The 18353-nt window shown below is 34.2% G+C and overlaps 1 protein-coding gene across 1 annotated transcript in view; it reads right to left on the reverse strand.

Moving 5' to 3' along the window:
* LOC111382670 (DNA-directed RNA polymerase I subunit 2) overlaps positions 1 to 12648 on the reverse strand; it is a 22652-nt gene extending 10004 nt beyond the window's left edge. The window contains exons 1-18 of the mRNA XM_023006705.1: positions 12448 to 12648; positions 10497 to 10715; positions 10030 to 10112; positions 9819 to 9938; positions 7565 to 7644; positions 7356 to 7419; positions 7104 to 7174; positions 6567 to 6644; positions 6454 to 6499; positions 5766 to 5946; positions 5638 to 5690; positions 5057 to 5130; positions 4763 to 4880; positions 3405 to 3492; positions 2434 to 2549; positions 1498 to 1625; positions 1276 to 1355; positions 1078 to 1172 (exon numbers count right to left, since the gene is read on the reverse strand). Of these exons, the coding sequence (XP_022862473.1) occupies positions 1078 to 1172; positions 1276 to 1355; positions 1498 to 1625; positions 2434 to 2549; positions 3405 to 3492; positions 4763 to 4880; positions 5057 to 5130; positions 5638 to 5690; positions 5766 to 5946; positions 6454 to 6499; positions 6567 to 6644; positions 7104 to 7174; positions 7356 to 7419; positions 7565 to 7644; positions 9819 to 9938; positions 10030 to 10112; positions 10497 to 10707 (1686 nt within the window). The 5' untranslated portion in view covers positions 10708 to 10715; positions 12448 to 12648. The remainder of the gene's footprint in view (positions 1 to 1077; positions 1173 to 1275; positions 1356 to 1497; positions 1626 to 2433; positions 2550 to 3404; positions 3493 to 4762; positions 4881 to 5056; positions 5131 to 5637; positions 5691 to 5765; positions 5947 to 6453; positions 6500 to 6566; positions 6645 to 7103; positions 7175 to 7355; positions 7420 to 7564; positions 7645 to 9818; positions 9939 to 10029; positions 10113 to 10496; positions 10716 to 12447) is intronic.
* Between the last annotated feature and the right edge of the window lie 5705 nt (positions 12649 to 18353).

Below are 18353 nucleotides of genomic sequence, written 5' to 3' on the forward strand. Positions count from 1 at the left end.
AAAAAAAAAATAGTTTTGATGGGGGAACAATTACAAAGGGCAGAAAAAACCCACAGAAATATGATCATCAAACAAATATTAGACTCGCTGTTATTATAGTTCAAATTGACAAATACAGGAGGCCATCATGCAATTTGATTTGAGTTTACCCTTAATAGTTCCAAATTATGTGCTGGTGTGTGTGTGTGAGTTCATGCAAGTTATAAATTAAATTCACAGGAAACATTGACAATGAAGATCATGTACATAGAAACATGGTCATCCAACAAATATCCGTAATGCAGATTAGAGTAGTTCAATAGTTAAACAGGACTAGGTATCGTAATTTGAGTTTATTGAGCCATAAATAGTTCGTATTAATCATTGCTTTAAAGGATTCATATTCAATGCCTACTTCAATTCATATTCTACGTAGAATCTGGAAAAAAAATAATTACATATTTCATTACACATCCTTAGCTATCTCAAGACTGCACTAATTACTTCACTGATCTCAGGAGTCCTTATCTGCTAAACTCTGTTGTCTTGTAGTCAAGCAATAAGCATTCATGGTTTTTCATCTCAATAGCCCAACTAAAGAACTAGAGTGAAACAGCAGGGAGATAAGATGCTGCTATGCTCTTAAACTGGAAGGTATGGAAAACCTAAAATGCACATTGAACATGTGAATGCAAGTGCTTTCTTTTCCTCATTTCAAAACATTTTCTTCATTGCTATCCATTCATAAAAATCTCAAAATAACAATTGAGTTCCTGTTTAAATGACTAATGGCCATTTTGGCATGACTTTTGAAAAACCAAAAGGATCTTTTAAGACCTAAAAGCTACTTTTGCACCATTTAACTAATTTTATGAAAGTACTTCTTTTAGCTAGAAGAGTTTTTAGAGAAAGCTGGTCCAATGTGGCTTCCTCTAAAAGCACTTCAGAATAGGAAACTCTTTTAAAAAATTAGTTTTAAAACAAAAATTAAGGTAACTTTCTCCAAAATCTCTTCTACTGAAAGCAAAAGTAAAAGTCATGCTAAACGGGTCATAGAATATCAAACTGAATGTTCTGAATGGTTGGTCCATGAATAACATGACTCCATGCAGAAAAATTAACTATAAGGAAAGCAATTTCCAAAATAAGAGCCTTTTTAGAGAGAGCAGTCAAAGGCTTTTCGTCTCGATGAACTGTTCTTTTATTTATAATGATTTAAGGAAACTACAAGACAATAATCATTATTAGCATTTCAAAGGAAAAAAATTTTAAGAAAACACTAAAGGCTATACTTACGGCAAGACGAAGTCATATGATTCAGCAGTCCACATGGCTCTCCATCAGGTGTATGAACAGGACAGAGAAATCCCCAAGATCTGTAAGTATAATATATGTCAGAGAAATGGAGAGTACACAACAATATGAAGTGGTAAACGAGTATGAAGAGATAAAAAGAAGGAACTGCATAAAATAACCAAATGTTATCAAGTAATTAGGTAACAGGTAAGGAGGAAATACTCAGGCAACAACTTGCGAACGCTTGTGGTACGAAGGCCTGCAAATGATGCACCTCGATGAACAGCTCGAAAGTGTGAGATAAAACGCAGAAAATTTAGTCTATCTGCTTGAACAGTCATCCCAGCTCTCTAATAACCATAAGTACACACAAAAGAAAAGAAGAAAACATAAATAACTAACTTTTCTAGAATGATCTTCAGTAAGATATGCATAAACACGGGGAACATCCAGAGTACAAAGTAATTTTTAGTAACTAAAACAGTTTCAAGTAAATTACAATTATTTAAGCTGGAGCAATGGTTTCATGATACAACCAAGAGCAGTTCTATACCAAATTGAGCCAAAAAAATGGTCAACAAACAAGAGTCTCATCAAACACCACAAGCAAATAGATACGATATTCAATTATAGAGCACAAATGTTGTTAGGCACAGAATACCATAAAAAACTACTGTACGATATTTCACATGGTAGATTAGTAGGATGATATTTATCTGCCAGTGTCAATCAATCCCCCAAGGTATTCGAACTTGATACAATATAACTAATGCTTTAGCAACAAATCTTGTCCAAATTTACAGTTCCAATGCAAATAATTCCTGTACAGAATTGGTATTACAAATTCACATTTCAAGTTGCAGATAAATAAGTACTTCGAGTATCAGAGCCCTATTACATTGTTCAACTTCCAACACTAGCTTTATGCCGTTCATAACTTCTCATACAAATTTCCAATGTAAAATAAGTCATTTTTTCAGAAAGCATTTTACAACATTTAAATACTTAATAACAGAGCAGTAATATAATTCAGTATGTTCAAACAGACAACTCCAGATACACCACACCATGATTTATAAAAATGTAGATATATGGTGTGTGTATATATTGATAATTGTTGACTGACAAAGATGAAGAAGAATATCAGTTCATCTATACCTGCTGCAAATCCAGACCTGATTGTGTAACCAATCTTCCTGTCTTCAACAAATTTTCCACAGCTGCGCTAATATGCCTCGGAGAATTTTTATCAATGACCTTTTTGACATCTGCTACTGCCATAATCAAACAAAGCCTAGAAAATGTCAATCCAACACTGAGATTCCACAAAATGTAAGCCAGAAAGATGAATTTCATTTACTGACATTTTAAAGAAGAACTTAGGATATTTGCTTCAAGCAAGACAAAGAAAGCAATTATACATGAAAAGGATAGTTTTATCAGATCAACAAATATACACATACATATAGTGAAACATCTGAATGGATGTCCTACAAAAAAAATCTGAATACAGATTCGACAATCATGACAGCAAATGAGATGCCCAAGTGCATGGCACCAAGATACGAGTCAAATTAAAAAAAAAAAAAAAATAAGAAAAATAAAATTATGACAAACTGTTACAATGCATGCTCATGGTTGCTACCATGATGTTTATGGTAAGCAATCGTGAAATTTTTCGGTTTAAGATGGCACAAAGACTTTTCGTCAAAATCTATACCCAGAGTTCCAACACCGTAGGGTTTATAAAACAGACAAACATTAAAACCAACAAATTCTAGGGACTCTAAAAAATAACAGCTGCTAGTCCACCAATTTCAAACTTCAATCTTATATATAACAAACAAAACCAGACCAGAAACTAAAATCTTTAGCTTTGAAGTGACGCCTATATCATTGTGGTATGATGACGACAAACAACAATGAAAACAACACGACGCTTCCGAGAAAGAAAATTTAAGTGGTCTAGAAAGAGCATCAGAAATAAACTCAAATGCCGTCGAATCCTTTGCCATTATATTCATGCCACGTGAGGGTGTAAATTTGAAAAAGTAATATTATCAGTTCCTCATTAAAAACTCTACGATACAAATTGAACAAGGTAAAATTCAAATAAAGATTAGACGTACAGCTGCTCAACTCAAACTTCTTTGTTCCATTATCAATTTCATCTTGAAGAAGCCGTTTCACCCTGAGCAACCAGTCTTGCAACTTTTCCTGGAACATTAAATTTCATGAATTTTCATATAGCGCACTTAACAAAATATAGAGCTACTGTGGCACACAAAAAAGACAAAACAAGTTTTAAAAATCGACTATCTTAGCTATAATGCACCAAAATGGACACATGTTCGACATGACATGTCGTCAACATGCTGATTAAAGTTTTTAAAATTCTTCATTTATATAATGTAACTTTAGTTTTATACTAATTATTACTTTTCTTGTTTAAATTTTAGTACCTACTGTTATATTATAATAACTTCAAGTTAGAACTATATATTATTATTGCCAACAAAAGGATAATAACTATGGTAGATTGTCCACGGACTATCGGTATCTAACATGACACAACACATGACATGCGCCCTAATCGAAGTATAAGTGTAATCAGAACAACATATATATGTTAACTTACACAGTGTTGAGTGCAACCACTGTAATTTGTTTAATCACTTTATCACACAAAAAGAGGTATTCAGGAAAGGAACTTATTTTTTAAAAAGTGGCTTCATAGTTTGCTTGAAAGCATTTATCTTTTCAGCTTTCGACACTATCAGAAGAGCAGAACAATCTAAAATGACTAAGGGCTCAAAAAAAAAAAAAAAAGGACAACTATAACACAGTCACTTAAATTTGCCTTCCTGATAAATAACAAGAGCTTTTAAGGAACGAAGCTGGCAGCTGCTGACTTGTGGCTGGGAAGCATTCACCATAAAATGGATTCTGTTAAAATAACTAGCCAGTTTGTACAAAATTTCATCAGATACAGATTTTGTCTTTCAGTGCCACGTTACAAGCAAATGTATTTTAGCTTGCAATCACAAATCACCTGCTTCATTTTTGTGCAAAGACAGATGCCTAACTTTCAATAGAGCCAAGAACTAACTCCCCAGTGACAGATGCACAAAATTTGTGCAGCAACAGTATCATAATTTCTTTTGGAACTAACAAAAGTATCATATGATTTTGCTAATTATTTGTAAACAAGTACTTTAAGTATTCTTGAATACATTTCAGATAATGATAGTTAAATTTGCCAAGTAATATCAAATAATTCCAACATGTACCAAGTTCTTTCCATCTGTTAGATGATGAAAATTGGAATAAGTTTCCACGATACAGATCTCTATGCGACATAGAAGAAACACACATTAGATAAAGACAGTGTTTTAATAAACATTCCATGAAGACATACTTCAACTACTATACAAAATTCAATATATCTATATCACATTTCCAAAAAATAAAGCACCAAAGTGTGAACCTTGAGATAAATAGTTATTAAGTGGCCTGGCAATAAAACTTCTTGGTTTTGCAAAGAATCTGGATTGTCTGGCACAGAAGTCTGATCTATGAGAGAGAAAAGTTTCTGCAACATAAAGCTGAATCCAATCCACGAGTAAGTTACTAACAGAAATTTTTTAGAGACAAAAATAAAATTAAAAAAATACACCAATGATATAGTGACTGGAAGTCTAGATATGAAAGGAGATAAAAAGCACGCCACTAGTGATCGGTAAAAATAGATTTGACACAGGTTTAAGAAAAAAAAGCTAACATGAGGAGATTGAACTTGTCGTGGTTGTTATCCAGATGAACAAATATGTAATCTCTTAACACGGCCTCAGCAACCTGCAAAAGGGTTTAAACCAAGATAAACGTAACTAGAAGTGGGGAACCACATAAAGCCATTCCAATGTGAGAAAGCATCGTATTTCAATTATCATCAACTTCAATCTTTCCAGAACTTTTGGAGTCTCCACGCACGCTGCTCCAGTGTGAGAAAGGTTCTACATTTTATTTTATCTTTTACTTAAATTTTCCCAAGATGTAAATCACAATTATCACTTTATTCAGGCCATGCTGTGGGATCTTACAATTGTTCTCTAACTAAAGTGTATATAGTGAGTGTTATTGACCAAGAAGCTTAGTTGCACTTGCTCACATGTGCCACCCTTTTTGTGCAAAATGGGTACAAATCCTACTTTACTTATTGACCAAGGAGCATAGTTGTACTTGGATATATGCCACCCTTTTGATGCAGAAATGGGTATATGTTTACTACATTACTTCTTTTTTTTTTTTGAAAGGTTTACTACATTACTAATAATATAGCATGCATAAAAGACAAGAACTTACAGTTAAATAGCTTTCATTTTCCATTCCTGCCATGGCAGGTCGGAAGTGCTCCCCTGCAGAATGAAGGGATTCAATGGATGCAATCAACATATATATTCACAATAAAAGAAACTACGATTAATAAGTACCTATGTGTTGCAAACATTGAGCATGCGTGAAAAGAGACAAGTTATGAAGTTCATCTAAAATAATTTTTGCCCTCTCGCCAATGAGTTGAGTGCCAACACTTCCCTTAACCCGATCATATAGCTCGTTGTAGCAACATGTTAAACTCACATAGATTTCATGATCAGTTGTGTCCGCAAGGGCCTAAAACAAAAAGATAAAGAGTAAGAAGTGCAATATGTAATCATATTGCTTGTAGAAAATCATAATCTTGTAATATTATCAAATGTTTCTTTTAGCTCAATATCCTTTCACATTTTTCCTGTTCCAGCTTTTAGTTTTCTTTACCACTTCTTTACTTCTTATTTCCTCTTCTCTATTGCTCCTTGAAGCTTCATTATATATTGTTCTTGTTTTACGGTTCATAAGACAGCATTCAGTAATTCACGATCCTTCCCCTAAAGGAAAGACTACAAGGACCACAGTTAATAAAATATCTTCCCTCCGCATTTTTAGTTTCCCAAGATGATGCAATATGACCAAGTAAACTCATTGTCAAGTTTTACAGGTGAGAGCTTGTTTCTACCAAGAAAAACAAACAAATTCACCAAATATTTCTAATGTAATGAACATGTTTTGGGACTGATCAAGAAACCTCCAAGTTTATAACTACCATATCAATCTTAACTAGAGTAAAAGGTATAACTGCACCTTCAATATGATTCCAACAGGAAGCAGATATTCCCTTCCTTGTATCCTGGAAAAAGGGAGTTAATTTCTTCATAGAAGCTCAAGTCCACTAAATTATAAGTTGTTATTCTCACCAAAATCCAAGCCTCGCACTTCCATTGTTGAGGTAGTATAATTTGATTGTCACTGCAGATTGATCTTGTCGAACGCTTCTGCATATTCAAAAATTACACAAAATTATTATTGACAGGAAAAACTCTACAAGTAAATATTTTACCCACATCCCAACCGGAAGCAACACAAATTAGAGATGTTAAGAAGCAAAAAGCTCTGTCTCCAAAGAAACTTAGGACGTACTACATTTGTTTCAACATATTCAGTAAACAACTAGATGACAACTGCATATTATTTCATTTTGTGCCAGGTGACAATAGATAAGTCTCGACTTAAAAGGAAAAACAATACCCCGACTCACTATTAAAAACACTTGGGAAAATTCTTCAAAGAATTTCTGCCCTGGTTTGTTGCTCATAGTAAAGATCAAAATACAAGCTTAAAAGATAACAAATTGTTGACCTACAAGCTGGTCTCATAATTCATATTGAAAAACTGAAAAGAAATAAACAACTAGGTTAAGCCAAAATATAGATATGGATGCAAAAAACAAATACCTTATTGCAACAGCTTTATCAGTATATCCTTCACGCTTGTCACGGAATGAATTACGCACCATGCTCATTGGCTAGAGAGAGAGAGACAAAAATTTATAAAGAACCAGAAGAAAAGAAAAATATATGACAGTATTCAAACTACATAGCAAGAATGATATATTACACGGTCCTCAAAAATTTTGGATAACTAAGAACCTCAGTTCTTTTCATATCAGAATCAGTAACTGTTCACCGGTGTAAATAATTACTCACATAGTTTCTCTTTGGCAAAATAAGAAGTCGAATCACTCTCTCAAGCCCGTTCAAGATGAAGTATCTACAGAAAATATAGATAACATATGAATCTACAGGCAAAAAATGACAAAGTAAGGTGACAAATGCTACTAGTTTGAAGATTCAAAAGAAGTGCAGAAAGGAATGCAGAGTTGAAGAACATAGAGGGTGAAAATCGTCTTACTCACCCACCCATTTCTGATGGATCTTCTTTGTACAAAACTAACTTTTTGGGAAGATCAGCAGCTTTCAGATGACAGAGTTTGGACTACATAAAACAGAAGTAAGATCTTTGATGTTAGGCAATATCCAAATAGAGACATAAAGAATAAATGTCTACTTAGGTAACAAACATAAGGCCGGATGTTCAATTATGGCCAACATGTCATGTCACTCATCTAGTTCTTATACCACGAGACTGAAGCGAAGAAGATTCATAATCCATTTATCCATTTGTTGCTTGCTTATTCCGTATTTGAGATTGTGCTGGCACAAGGCCGAAAGTCCAATTATGGTCAACATGCCATGTCATCCAGTTCTTTCTTACACCACGCACCGAAACCTACGTAAGGGGGTGATTTATAATCCATTTATCGGTGTTTATCAATCTTTGGAAAAAAATCCTCCTACTAAGGGGATAAAAATAAAAAAAGTTCTGAAGACTGGGGTGGCAAAAGATGATGGTAGAAAGTGCCACCACAGGAGAGAAATAATGGAGGTCATGGCCTGAGTTTTGTAAAGTATTTTCTTCACAATAATATATACTAATGGTACAACACCCAAACATGGTCCCTTTTCTCTATCTTTTACAATTTTTTGGAGCTGATGGAATGACATCTGTCGATGGATGTGCTTGCCTCTTTTACCCAATCAAATAATGAAAAATCCTGCAAGTTTCGGCGCTCTATTCTAAAACATAAATATTCTCAAGATTCCTTTGGAGGCAAAGTGCAAAAGTAGTGACAGAGATACAATAATACAGTTGGTTCCATGGTACTTTGGTTGAGTTTAGGCCATCCAATCACATCAAATATTATTCTTAACCAACAGCTATTAGGTGTTACGGAAGTTCTAGCATAACTAAAAAGTTAGATATGTTTCCTGAAGGGACATAAAATCTTCTCACACTTGTTTCCTACTATCTTTTTTGTTGAAGGGCTTATCCAGGCTTAATGGTGCAAAAGGAAAAACACCCCTCAAGATCACCAGATTCACCACTTAACACCAGAGTTCCCTTGAACATTTCCCAAGTATTCCATAGGATGGTGACCATATCATCTGTGCAAAATTGTCACATAAAAGACCAGCAAGCCACGTCTAAGAACCATACCACTTAACACCAGAGTTCCCTTGAACATTTCCCAAGTATTCCATAGGATGGTGACCATATCATCTGTGCAAAATTGTCACATAAAAGACCAGCAAGCCACGTCTAAGAACCATACCACTTAACACCAGAGTTCCCTTGAACATTTCCCAAGTATTCCATAGGATGGTGACCATATCATCTGTGCAAAATTGTCACATAAAAGACCAGCAAGCCACGTCTAAGAACCATACCACTTAACACCAGAGTTCCCTTGAACATTTCCCAAGTATTCCATAGGATGGTGACCATATCATCTGTGCAAAATTGTCACATAAAAGACCAGCAAGCCACGTCTAAGAACCATACTTCCATCCCAGCAACATCAAATGAAGCAATAGTTGGCGAAGCCTACTTCTAATATAAGAGAAGTCGCCCACATATACAAGACCTGCATATCCAGAGACAGGATAACCAAAATACATGGCTGACTTGCTAACCAAAACAATCAGTAATTTTTAGTATTTAAAACTATAGACAAAGACTTTCTAAATAAAATTCATGGCTTAAGCAAAACGTGTATCTGATCTTTAGCATTTATAAAATAAAATAAAATAAAAAATGGCAATATGTGTATTTACCATGTACATTCATGGGACTACCATTATTCGGTAATGTCCTAAATGCTTCTACATATTACCCATACTAGTTTTGACTTCACAAATTCATTCCTCTAATATTTTATAAAAGATAACTAAAAACTATTCCTTCCCGAATTTAACCAGAGATCAGTCCATCAACTCAATTTACGAGAGAGGACATCAAGCACAGTCTTAGAACAATAACTGGTCACTTATTTTGTCCTCAAAAACTTGTTTCTCACTATGCATCTACTCAAATGTAAATGATGACAACCAAATTTCACCGACACAAGGTCGAAAGGCAGGAGTGCCAAATGACAGCAACTTGTACACATACCTAAGGGGATGAAATTTCCCACTAGTTCACTACTGGGTGGAATTAATATCTAATGAAAAAATCAGAATATACTTGCCAAATAAGTTATCCTACAAATTGCTGTAATGGTAAGAAAAAAGCGATTTATATAATTTTGAACTAAAATTAGATACAATTACCTTCAACATAATAGGAAACTGTCCAAAATTAAATTTTTCTCTAATGGGAGCTCCATCAGCATACTGGAAGTAAATGTCCACCAAAAACTTCCCCGCATAAGTAAGTTTAGCTTGTCTACACTGTTTCATAACATGGGCATAAAAATGCATCGATCTCTTGCATGATATTGAGTATATGGATGGCAATACCCAAAATAGCAAAATAAAATACCTCAAAAGGATATAAAGCATCTGCCATGGTCCGGGAAAAACGTTCCTTTTGAGGAGGATATAGCTCAGGTTTTCCAAACCAGAGTGCATTGTCGGTTAAGAATCAACGTCTGATGGAATAAATATTCAAATATAGATGAAAAAGTTGGTCACTGTTAGAGCAGTATGAAAGAATATCCCGAGCCTCATTTATATTAACTGTGTGTACAATATACTGACTTCAATCCTGTCATTCTTTTTATCCATAAACTCCAAGAAATTAAAATAAGACTAGCATTTTCTAAGATTTTGCTAGTTCTGCTAAATATCAAAATAAAACCAGAAAAACACCAATTAAATTCAAAGAAAACTAAAAAATTGAGTACAAAAACAGAGAAGTGTGACTGGAAATCCAGATGATGATACAAACCAAATTTCTTTTCACAGTCAAAAGATTATTTCTTTAGCAATTTATCAGAAAAAGGATATTTCTCAACTTCAGTTTGGAGAATGAATCGAAAACTTCTATGGGTTTGATGTTCTGCAACATCGTGTCCAGACCATACTCCACCATGTAATCAAAGGATTCGATATGATGTTTGAACAACTCCTTCAAAGCTTCGTAATTTTTTTCTTTAGACAAATGTGGCCGCAGCTGCCACCTATTCTCGTTTCTTGGGGTCTTCATTCCTTCTGCCATTAATTCACCTTTGACAATAACAAATTGTAGAGAATTATAGAAGAGCTAGAGGGATGATAGGCCCAAGGGCAAAACTACGAATTAACATTATAAGGGTAAAAATATTTAGAAATTTAATGTATGAATAAAACTTATGTATAACAAAAAAAAAAAGTCATATTCATTGTTTCGGCTTTCCACATTCTTTGATCTAATACTCTAAAAGTTTTGGTTGATAATGTCTTGTATAAACGGATCGAGTTCATTAAATGGATGTTCATATATTTCCTTTCTTTTTCCTGGAACCCATTTAATAGAATCAAATGGATCCAAAACAAGATTGGAAGATGCAGGTTGTTCAACTTCATGATATGAAATTGGAGGAATAGACACTCTAGGAATTAGAGTACCTTCAAATTTGTTGCTCTTTGAAAAGAAAAATAACAAGTTTCTTCCTTTCTTAGCAGAAGGTTGATCTTTTTCCCTATTAAATCTAAAAGCAAAAAAACCAAAACATTTCAATATTCCATAAGTAAAAATTGATAACCATCAAAATACAATTGCACAGAAGATAGCTTTGCCTTTCAAATATAACAGCTATGTATTCTTGATTTCTTGTTAAGTCCAACTGCACAGTAATTCAAATTGGCAGGCTGAAATACATAAGGTAAAAACATTCAACTGGCAATTTCTTGCTAAGTTCAACTGGTAAAAACATTCAATTGGCAATTTCATGTTAATTTCAATTACACGAGTGGCAGGCTACAAAACAACATTCAATTGGCTATAGGCACCCATAACCCAAAATCCACTTAACACAGCCTCCCAAGCAAGGGCGGAACCACGAATTTTAGGCGCATGGGCTAAAATTTAAAAGCTAATATAATAAATTTACATATAATATTAAAGTCAAATTCATTTAGTTGAAGTTGTTCCCGACGATATTTTGAAACATAAAATTCATACACTAATTTAAAGTTTCAACATTTATGACAAGTCTTAAAAATGAAAAATCTTATCTTCTACTACAAATGCAGCATAACCTAACTAATAATCCTAGCTTAAAATGGAATATGATACTATCAATCAACTAAAGTGTGCATTATAACTTCTCTAAGAAACACACTCAGAATCCAATAACCAACAGCCATAAATTTATAAGTACCACTTTCTTTCTCAACTGAATTTCCAGATTAATCAAAACCGACAAACTTCTTTATGAATAACCTCAAGTTTTCAACAAAATCCAAAACTATATAAAAATTACAACATCCCTTCAAACTAAAATAGATGGCTAGCGAAAACACAACCAAAACCACAGTAAAACAGACTAAATCAAGAACATCCACTAAAATCAACCAAATGCAATCAGAATTATCACCAAATCTATTGAAAGGCCTCAAAACCCAAGAATATTAAATTGCATGCAAAACCCAGTCAAGATTTTCTCAAGAACGGATCCCTTGCAAAGGGCTCCAAAAATTTAAAAAAACCAAGGGTTGGATCCAAATGGAAATCAATTCCCTTACTCTTCCTAGATATAAATTCACCAAACGCCGTAACAGGGAAACACCCAATTTCCAATCTTCTTTCCCCCACCATAAAACTCACACAGATTTTACTAAGTTTTAAGCCGGAAGAAATCTTATGAAATTTTCTAATACAATTTTTCGAAAATAGCAAAGTGGTAGCAGTAAAAATAATTTAGAAGAAAAAAACATCTAAAATAGTTAAAAGAGACAAAGCATATATAGCCCCTACCTTAGAACAAAAGAGAAGAACTTTACTAAAAATTGATCCTATCTCAGACGCAAACAATTGAGATTTGAGGGCTGGTGCCAATGACGCCTGATATTCCGAGAATCCGAGAGCGAGAAGCGAAACAGGAGGAGGCTGGAGAGAGTGAGAGCCAGCGAGAGACAGAACTGGGGAGAAAAGTAGAGCGAGAGAGTTCGGTAGGTTTTTGATTTGGCGGGGCTATTGGTTTTTAACACTTTTGTTTTGGACTTGGGCTGTTGTTAGACGCGGGCAATCACCAAATAGAACATGGGCTGTAGTTTAATTTGAATGGACCGATTAAAAATAATAATAATTAAAAGTGGTAATTACACAAAACCCATCATTGAAATCCTCAATTCTAAAATCAGAGGACAAGTTTAATATTTCTAAAATCAGAAATTTTATTCTAATTAATATTTTAATAAAATAAAAATTTAAACTCACAAAACCTAATTCCTCCTCAATTTCACGCCGTCGCCTCTCCTTCTACATTTCTCCCACAGTCGACAGCCCTCCATTCTCTCCTCTCCCTTTCTCTCTCTAAATTTCTTCCCCCAGGCTCCAATGGCACTTCCCTCCACCGGCGGAGACAAGGCTATTGACTCGCAGCAAGACGAAGTAGAGAGGCTCCTCCGCGCGCAACGCAGCAACGAGGCGGTGTTGTTGCAGTGGTCCTCGCCGCATCGTTGCCTCATTTTAATTTTTTGATTCGATCTACTATGGGATCTACAGTAGCGATGGTGGTTTGTGGATGGTAGAGAGGCTCGGTGAGGTGATGTTGTTGCGGTGGTCTGCGCTGCCTCGCTGCCTCATTGTAGTTTTTCGTTTCGATCTATGTGGTCTGTGGTGGAGGAGAAACAAAGGTGTGTTGGGTGGTGGTGGTTGATAGGTGGTGGTGGAGTCCATTGTAAGATTTGGGGATTTTTCTGGTGTGGGTTGTGGTGGTCGTGCGGTGGTGATGGTAACTGCGCCTGTGACTCTCGATTTGTGACTTGCATTGGACGTGTGGCCTGAAGGTTTTCTGTTTTGTTACAGATTGCAAGGTTGTGGTGGTGGTCGTGACTCATGACAGTGGTGTGGTGATTACGGGTGGTGGGGTTTGTGACCCTTTTGGGTGGTGGTTGCAGGTTGTTGTTTTGGTTGTGGATTGGTGGCGGTGGCAATGGCGTGAGGCTGGGTGGATTGTGTGCAACGTCGGTGGGTTGGTGGTGGTGATCTGCACGATTTGGTGGATTGGCGTTGGCGGTGGCTGTGGTGGTCATGGCGGTTTGGTTGATTGTGAAAAATATTGGAAATGTGACTTGAAAAATTGTGTCTCTGACTCATAGTTGGTGATGGTGGTGGCTTATGGTGGTCATGGCGGTGGTTGAGGCAGTTTGATTGACTGTGACTAATAATTGAATATGTGATTAATTAATTTGTGAACAGTGTGGTGGTGGTCACGGTGGTGGTAGTGTTGTTGGAAGTGGTGGTCACATATTATTTGGTCAATTGTGACTAGTGAATTGATTAATCAGTGACCAATAAATAAAATAAATAATGCGTGATCAATGAAAAAGATAAATTGTGACTAAAAAATAATATGTGACCCAAAAATTAATAAATTGTGATTGTTGTGACCTATAATATTAGTGATATGTACCTATAAGTAAATTGTGATTTTTGATCTGTGACCGTTTGAATGGTAGTGACCAATTATCTACGTGATTGCTATTAATAATTGGATATGTAACCTGATAATTGTGACTGTGACCTCTGATTGTGACTCACAATTGATTAAGTTGTGATCGTAAAGTTAATCGTGACCTGAAAATTGTGATTGTGACTTCCGATTGTGACCCACTTTTTATTAAATTATGATTGAAAAAAATAATTGTGATCAATTAATTCAATAATTTGCAATGAGTAAATACGTTGTGATCAATAATATTTTTGAATATGTGACCTATAAATTTTGTGAATTTGCAATCAAAAATTATCATGTGACTTATAAAAATTTTGATTTGTGACCAAGAAATAAGTTGTGATCAATAATTTGATAATTTGTGATTAAAAATTAATTCGTGACTAATTAATTAGATAACTGTGACAAAAAATTATCCCGCGACTTATAAAATTTTTTATTCGTGACCTAAGAATAATATGTGACTTATAAAATTTTCGATCTGTGACCAATAATTTGATTAGTTGTGACTAAAGATTAATCCGTGACTACTTAATTTTTTGATTTGTGACCAATAAACAAACTGTGACCTATAAAATTTTGGAATTGTGATCGTAAAATAATTTTTGACATAAAATTTTTGATTTGTGACCAAAAAATAATAAGTGATTCATTAAATTGTTAAGTTGTGACCAAATTATATAGATATGTGACCTAAATATATTTGTACCTGGTTGCTGACTTGCTTTCCTAAGTCAATCTTGTTACTGGTTTTGTTGAATTTCATATTTAAAAATTCAAGTATGACAAATTTCAAAACTAAGAAATAATGTTTAAAATTTCAAAAATTAAATTTTATTAAATTTTATTTATAAAATAAATAATAAAAAATGTATTTTATTAATTAATATAATAAAGTGGCAATTTCATATAATTTGATCACAAATTATTTAATTAATCATTTATTTATTATTTTTTCTCGATCACAATTTAAAAAATTTTTAGGTCACAAATTATTTTTCGATCACAAATAAAAAATTTTATAAATCATAATTTATTTTTCAATTGTAAATCAAAAATTGTATAGATCACAATTTACTCATCGGTAACAAAATCAAAAAGTTCATTGATCACAAATTGCAAATTTTATAAGTTATAATTTATTTAACGGTCACAAATTATCAAATTAATTGGTAACGAGTTATTTCTCGATCACAACTTACTAATTTGTGAGTCACTGTCACATTTTTTAGATCACATATTGTACATTGGTCACAAACTACACAACTTATTGGTCACAATCAAACAAAAAACATTTTTGGACCCACTCGATCGTCGTCATCGCCACCAACACCACATGCACGACAACAGTTTGCAACCACCACTGTCGACCATGCCAGATTCATCATCATACCACCTTTCCAACACCAAAGTTCACCACTAACATCGCTGCAAGCAAAAAACACCTAAAAGCCAACAAAATCATATTGTCTCCGCCAACACTACCACCATATGAACTGCTTCCCCAGTGCCACCATCACCGTCAATAACTCACCACAACCATCGACACTACCACCACCCAACCATCCCAGAACCCCTATTGAATATTTGTTCAAAATCAATGGAATGATAATAAACTAATTGTTGGGCTCAATTGTGGAATTGGTAGAATCAAAAGAAATTGAAAAATGAAATTTTTGATTTTTTGCCTATACGTACGTACAGACTTATTTTTGTGCGTACACGAGATGTGTTTTGACAAAATCAGAATTAAATTTTGCTTCAACTATGTGTACACACGGTTTATACTATACGTACGCATAGTATTAAAAAATAGCTGTTGGCTAGTTTTTCAATTTGAAACTTGGGAGCTGTTTTGGATTAAAAGTTGTCACTTTTCATCTTGTTTTGACACCATTTCGTGATTTATTGATTGAGACCTATAAATAGGTGATGAATAATCAATACAAAGACATTACAAACAAGAAAAACATCTTGAAATTCATATATTGTTCCACAATTAATCAAATCTTTGTTATAACTCATATTCATTTCTTCTTTATTGTGTTCATCAAGTTTTAACGGAAAACTTCTCGTATTCTGTTATTTTCTGCATCAAGACTTGTTAAAATCCTTCAAACCATTTGCAATAACACCCTTAAGCATCTCATTCATATGGAGAGGGGGCAAATATAGTTTGAGGACAACGATCCCGTGTTCAAACCTCAAATTCGTTCTTAACGTATTTCGTGATTTCTATTCATTTTGTTCTATAATTTTATTGTTGTTTCTTCTCCAACCCCTTATTTTTCAATAATCTCAAACTATATTTTGCGATGAAGAATGATATAACTATGGAAACCATCAAACTCATGAATCAAGATCTGGTGAGATTGGATCGCTTTGACGGGACTAACTTCACGCGATGGCAAGACAAGTTGAAATTCCTCCTAACGGCATTGAAGATTTTTTTTATTCTTGATCCAAATTTGGCGCCTTTGCCGGAACCAACGAATGGAGAATCCGAAGCAATCAAGATCGAGAGACAAAAATGCTAAGAAGATGAATTGATTTGCCGTGGCCACATCTTGAATGCATTGTCGAATCGTTTGTATGATCTATACACCAATACAACTTTGGCGAAAGAAATCTGGAAAGCATTGGAAAGTAATTACAAGGCGGAAGAAGAAGGTACAAAGAAATTTTTGATTTCCAAGTATTTTGATTTCAAATTCTTAGAAAACATCCCACTTCTTCCCCAAGTGCATGAGTTGCAAGTGACTGTCAACAAATTAAATGCGGCAAAAATTGATATACCGAAGATCTTTCAAGTGGGGGCTATAATTGCCAAACTTTCCGGAACTTGGAAAGGATACCGAAAAAAGATCATGCATAGTTCTGAAGATTATTCTTTGGAAAAACTGCAAAAACATCTTCGAATCGAATAGGAGTCGAGAATACGTGATAAAATTGAAAATTCTCATGGGGGCTCTTCTAAAGCAAATGCTGTGGAAAAAATAGAACCGCCAACAAAATCTAACAAAATGAAGCATTCTAGGAACTTTAACAAGTCCAAGAAGAAGAAGAAAGGAGGTTGTTTTGTGTGTGGAAAATCTGGTCACTATGCCACGGATTGTAGGCACCGAAAACAAAACAACTTCGAGGTCAAAGTGAATTTCATCCAAGATGGCAAAATTGTGGCCACCATAAGTGAAGTAAACGCAATCAAAGGAAATGTTCTCGGGTGCTGGTATGATACTTGTGCTACGGTACATGTATCATATGATAAATCTTTGTTCAAAACTTATCAAGAAGTGGATGGAGAACAAGAGATTCAAATGGGTAACGAGATGCGGTCTAAGGTGTTTGGAAAAGGAAGTGTAGACATTATCTTCACTTCTGGGAAAACCGTTACTCTAACTAATGTACTACATGTTCCGGATATGAATAGGAACCTAGTTAATGGCAATCTCTTGGGAAAATCGGGCATCAAACGTGTTTATGAGTCCGACAAACTTGTACTATCCCTTAATGGGAAATTTGTTGGAAAAGGCTATTCGTGTGAAGGAATGGTCAAATTATGTACCGTTGACAATGAAATGAATAAAAGTAATTTTGTTTATGCTGTGAATTTATTTTCATTATGGCATGCTAGAATAGGTCATGTTGGTAGAAATACAATGAAACGCATGAAAAAATATGACTTGATCTCATATGATGAACATAAATGTAAAATATGTGTAGAATCTAAAATGATTAAAAAACCATATCAAAGTGTTAAGAGAACCTCTAGTATTTTAGAATTAATTCATACTGATATATGTGAACTTAATGGTATATTAACTAGAGGTGGAAATAAATATTTCATAACTTTTATAGATGACTTTTCTAGATATACTTATGTTTATTTCATAAAATATAAAAGTGAAGCCTTTGACATATTTAAGACATACAAGAATGAGGTTGAAAATTATCTAGAAAAGAAAATTAAAATTTTAAGGAGTGATAGAAGTGGTGAATACTTTTCCAATGATTTTAATTTGTTTTGTGAACAACATGGAATTATTCATCAATGTTCTATACCTAAGACACCCGAATAAAACGGCTTGGCTGAAAGAAAAAATAAAACATTTGTAGGAATAATAAATGTCAAGCTTATTCATGCTAAGTTGTCATTTAACTTGTAGGGTGAAGCTTTAATAAGTGCATGTAGAATACTTAATAG

Source organism: Olea europaea, unplaced genomic scaffold (genome assembly GCF_002742605.1).
Source record: "Olea europaea var. sylvestris unplaced genomic scaffold, O_europaea_v1 scaffold2547, whole genome shotgun sequence".
Taxonomy (NCBI): Eukaryota; Viridiplantae; Streptophyta; class Magnoliopsida; order Lamiales; family Oleaceae; genus Olea; species Olea europaea.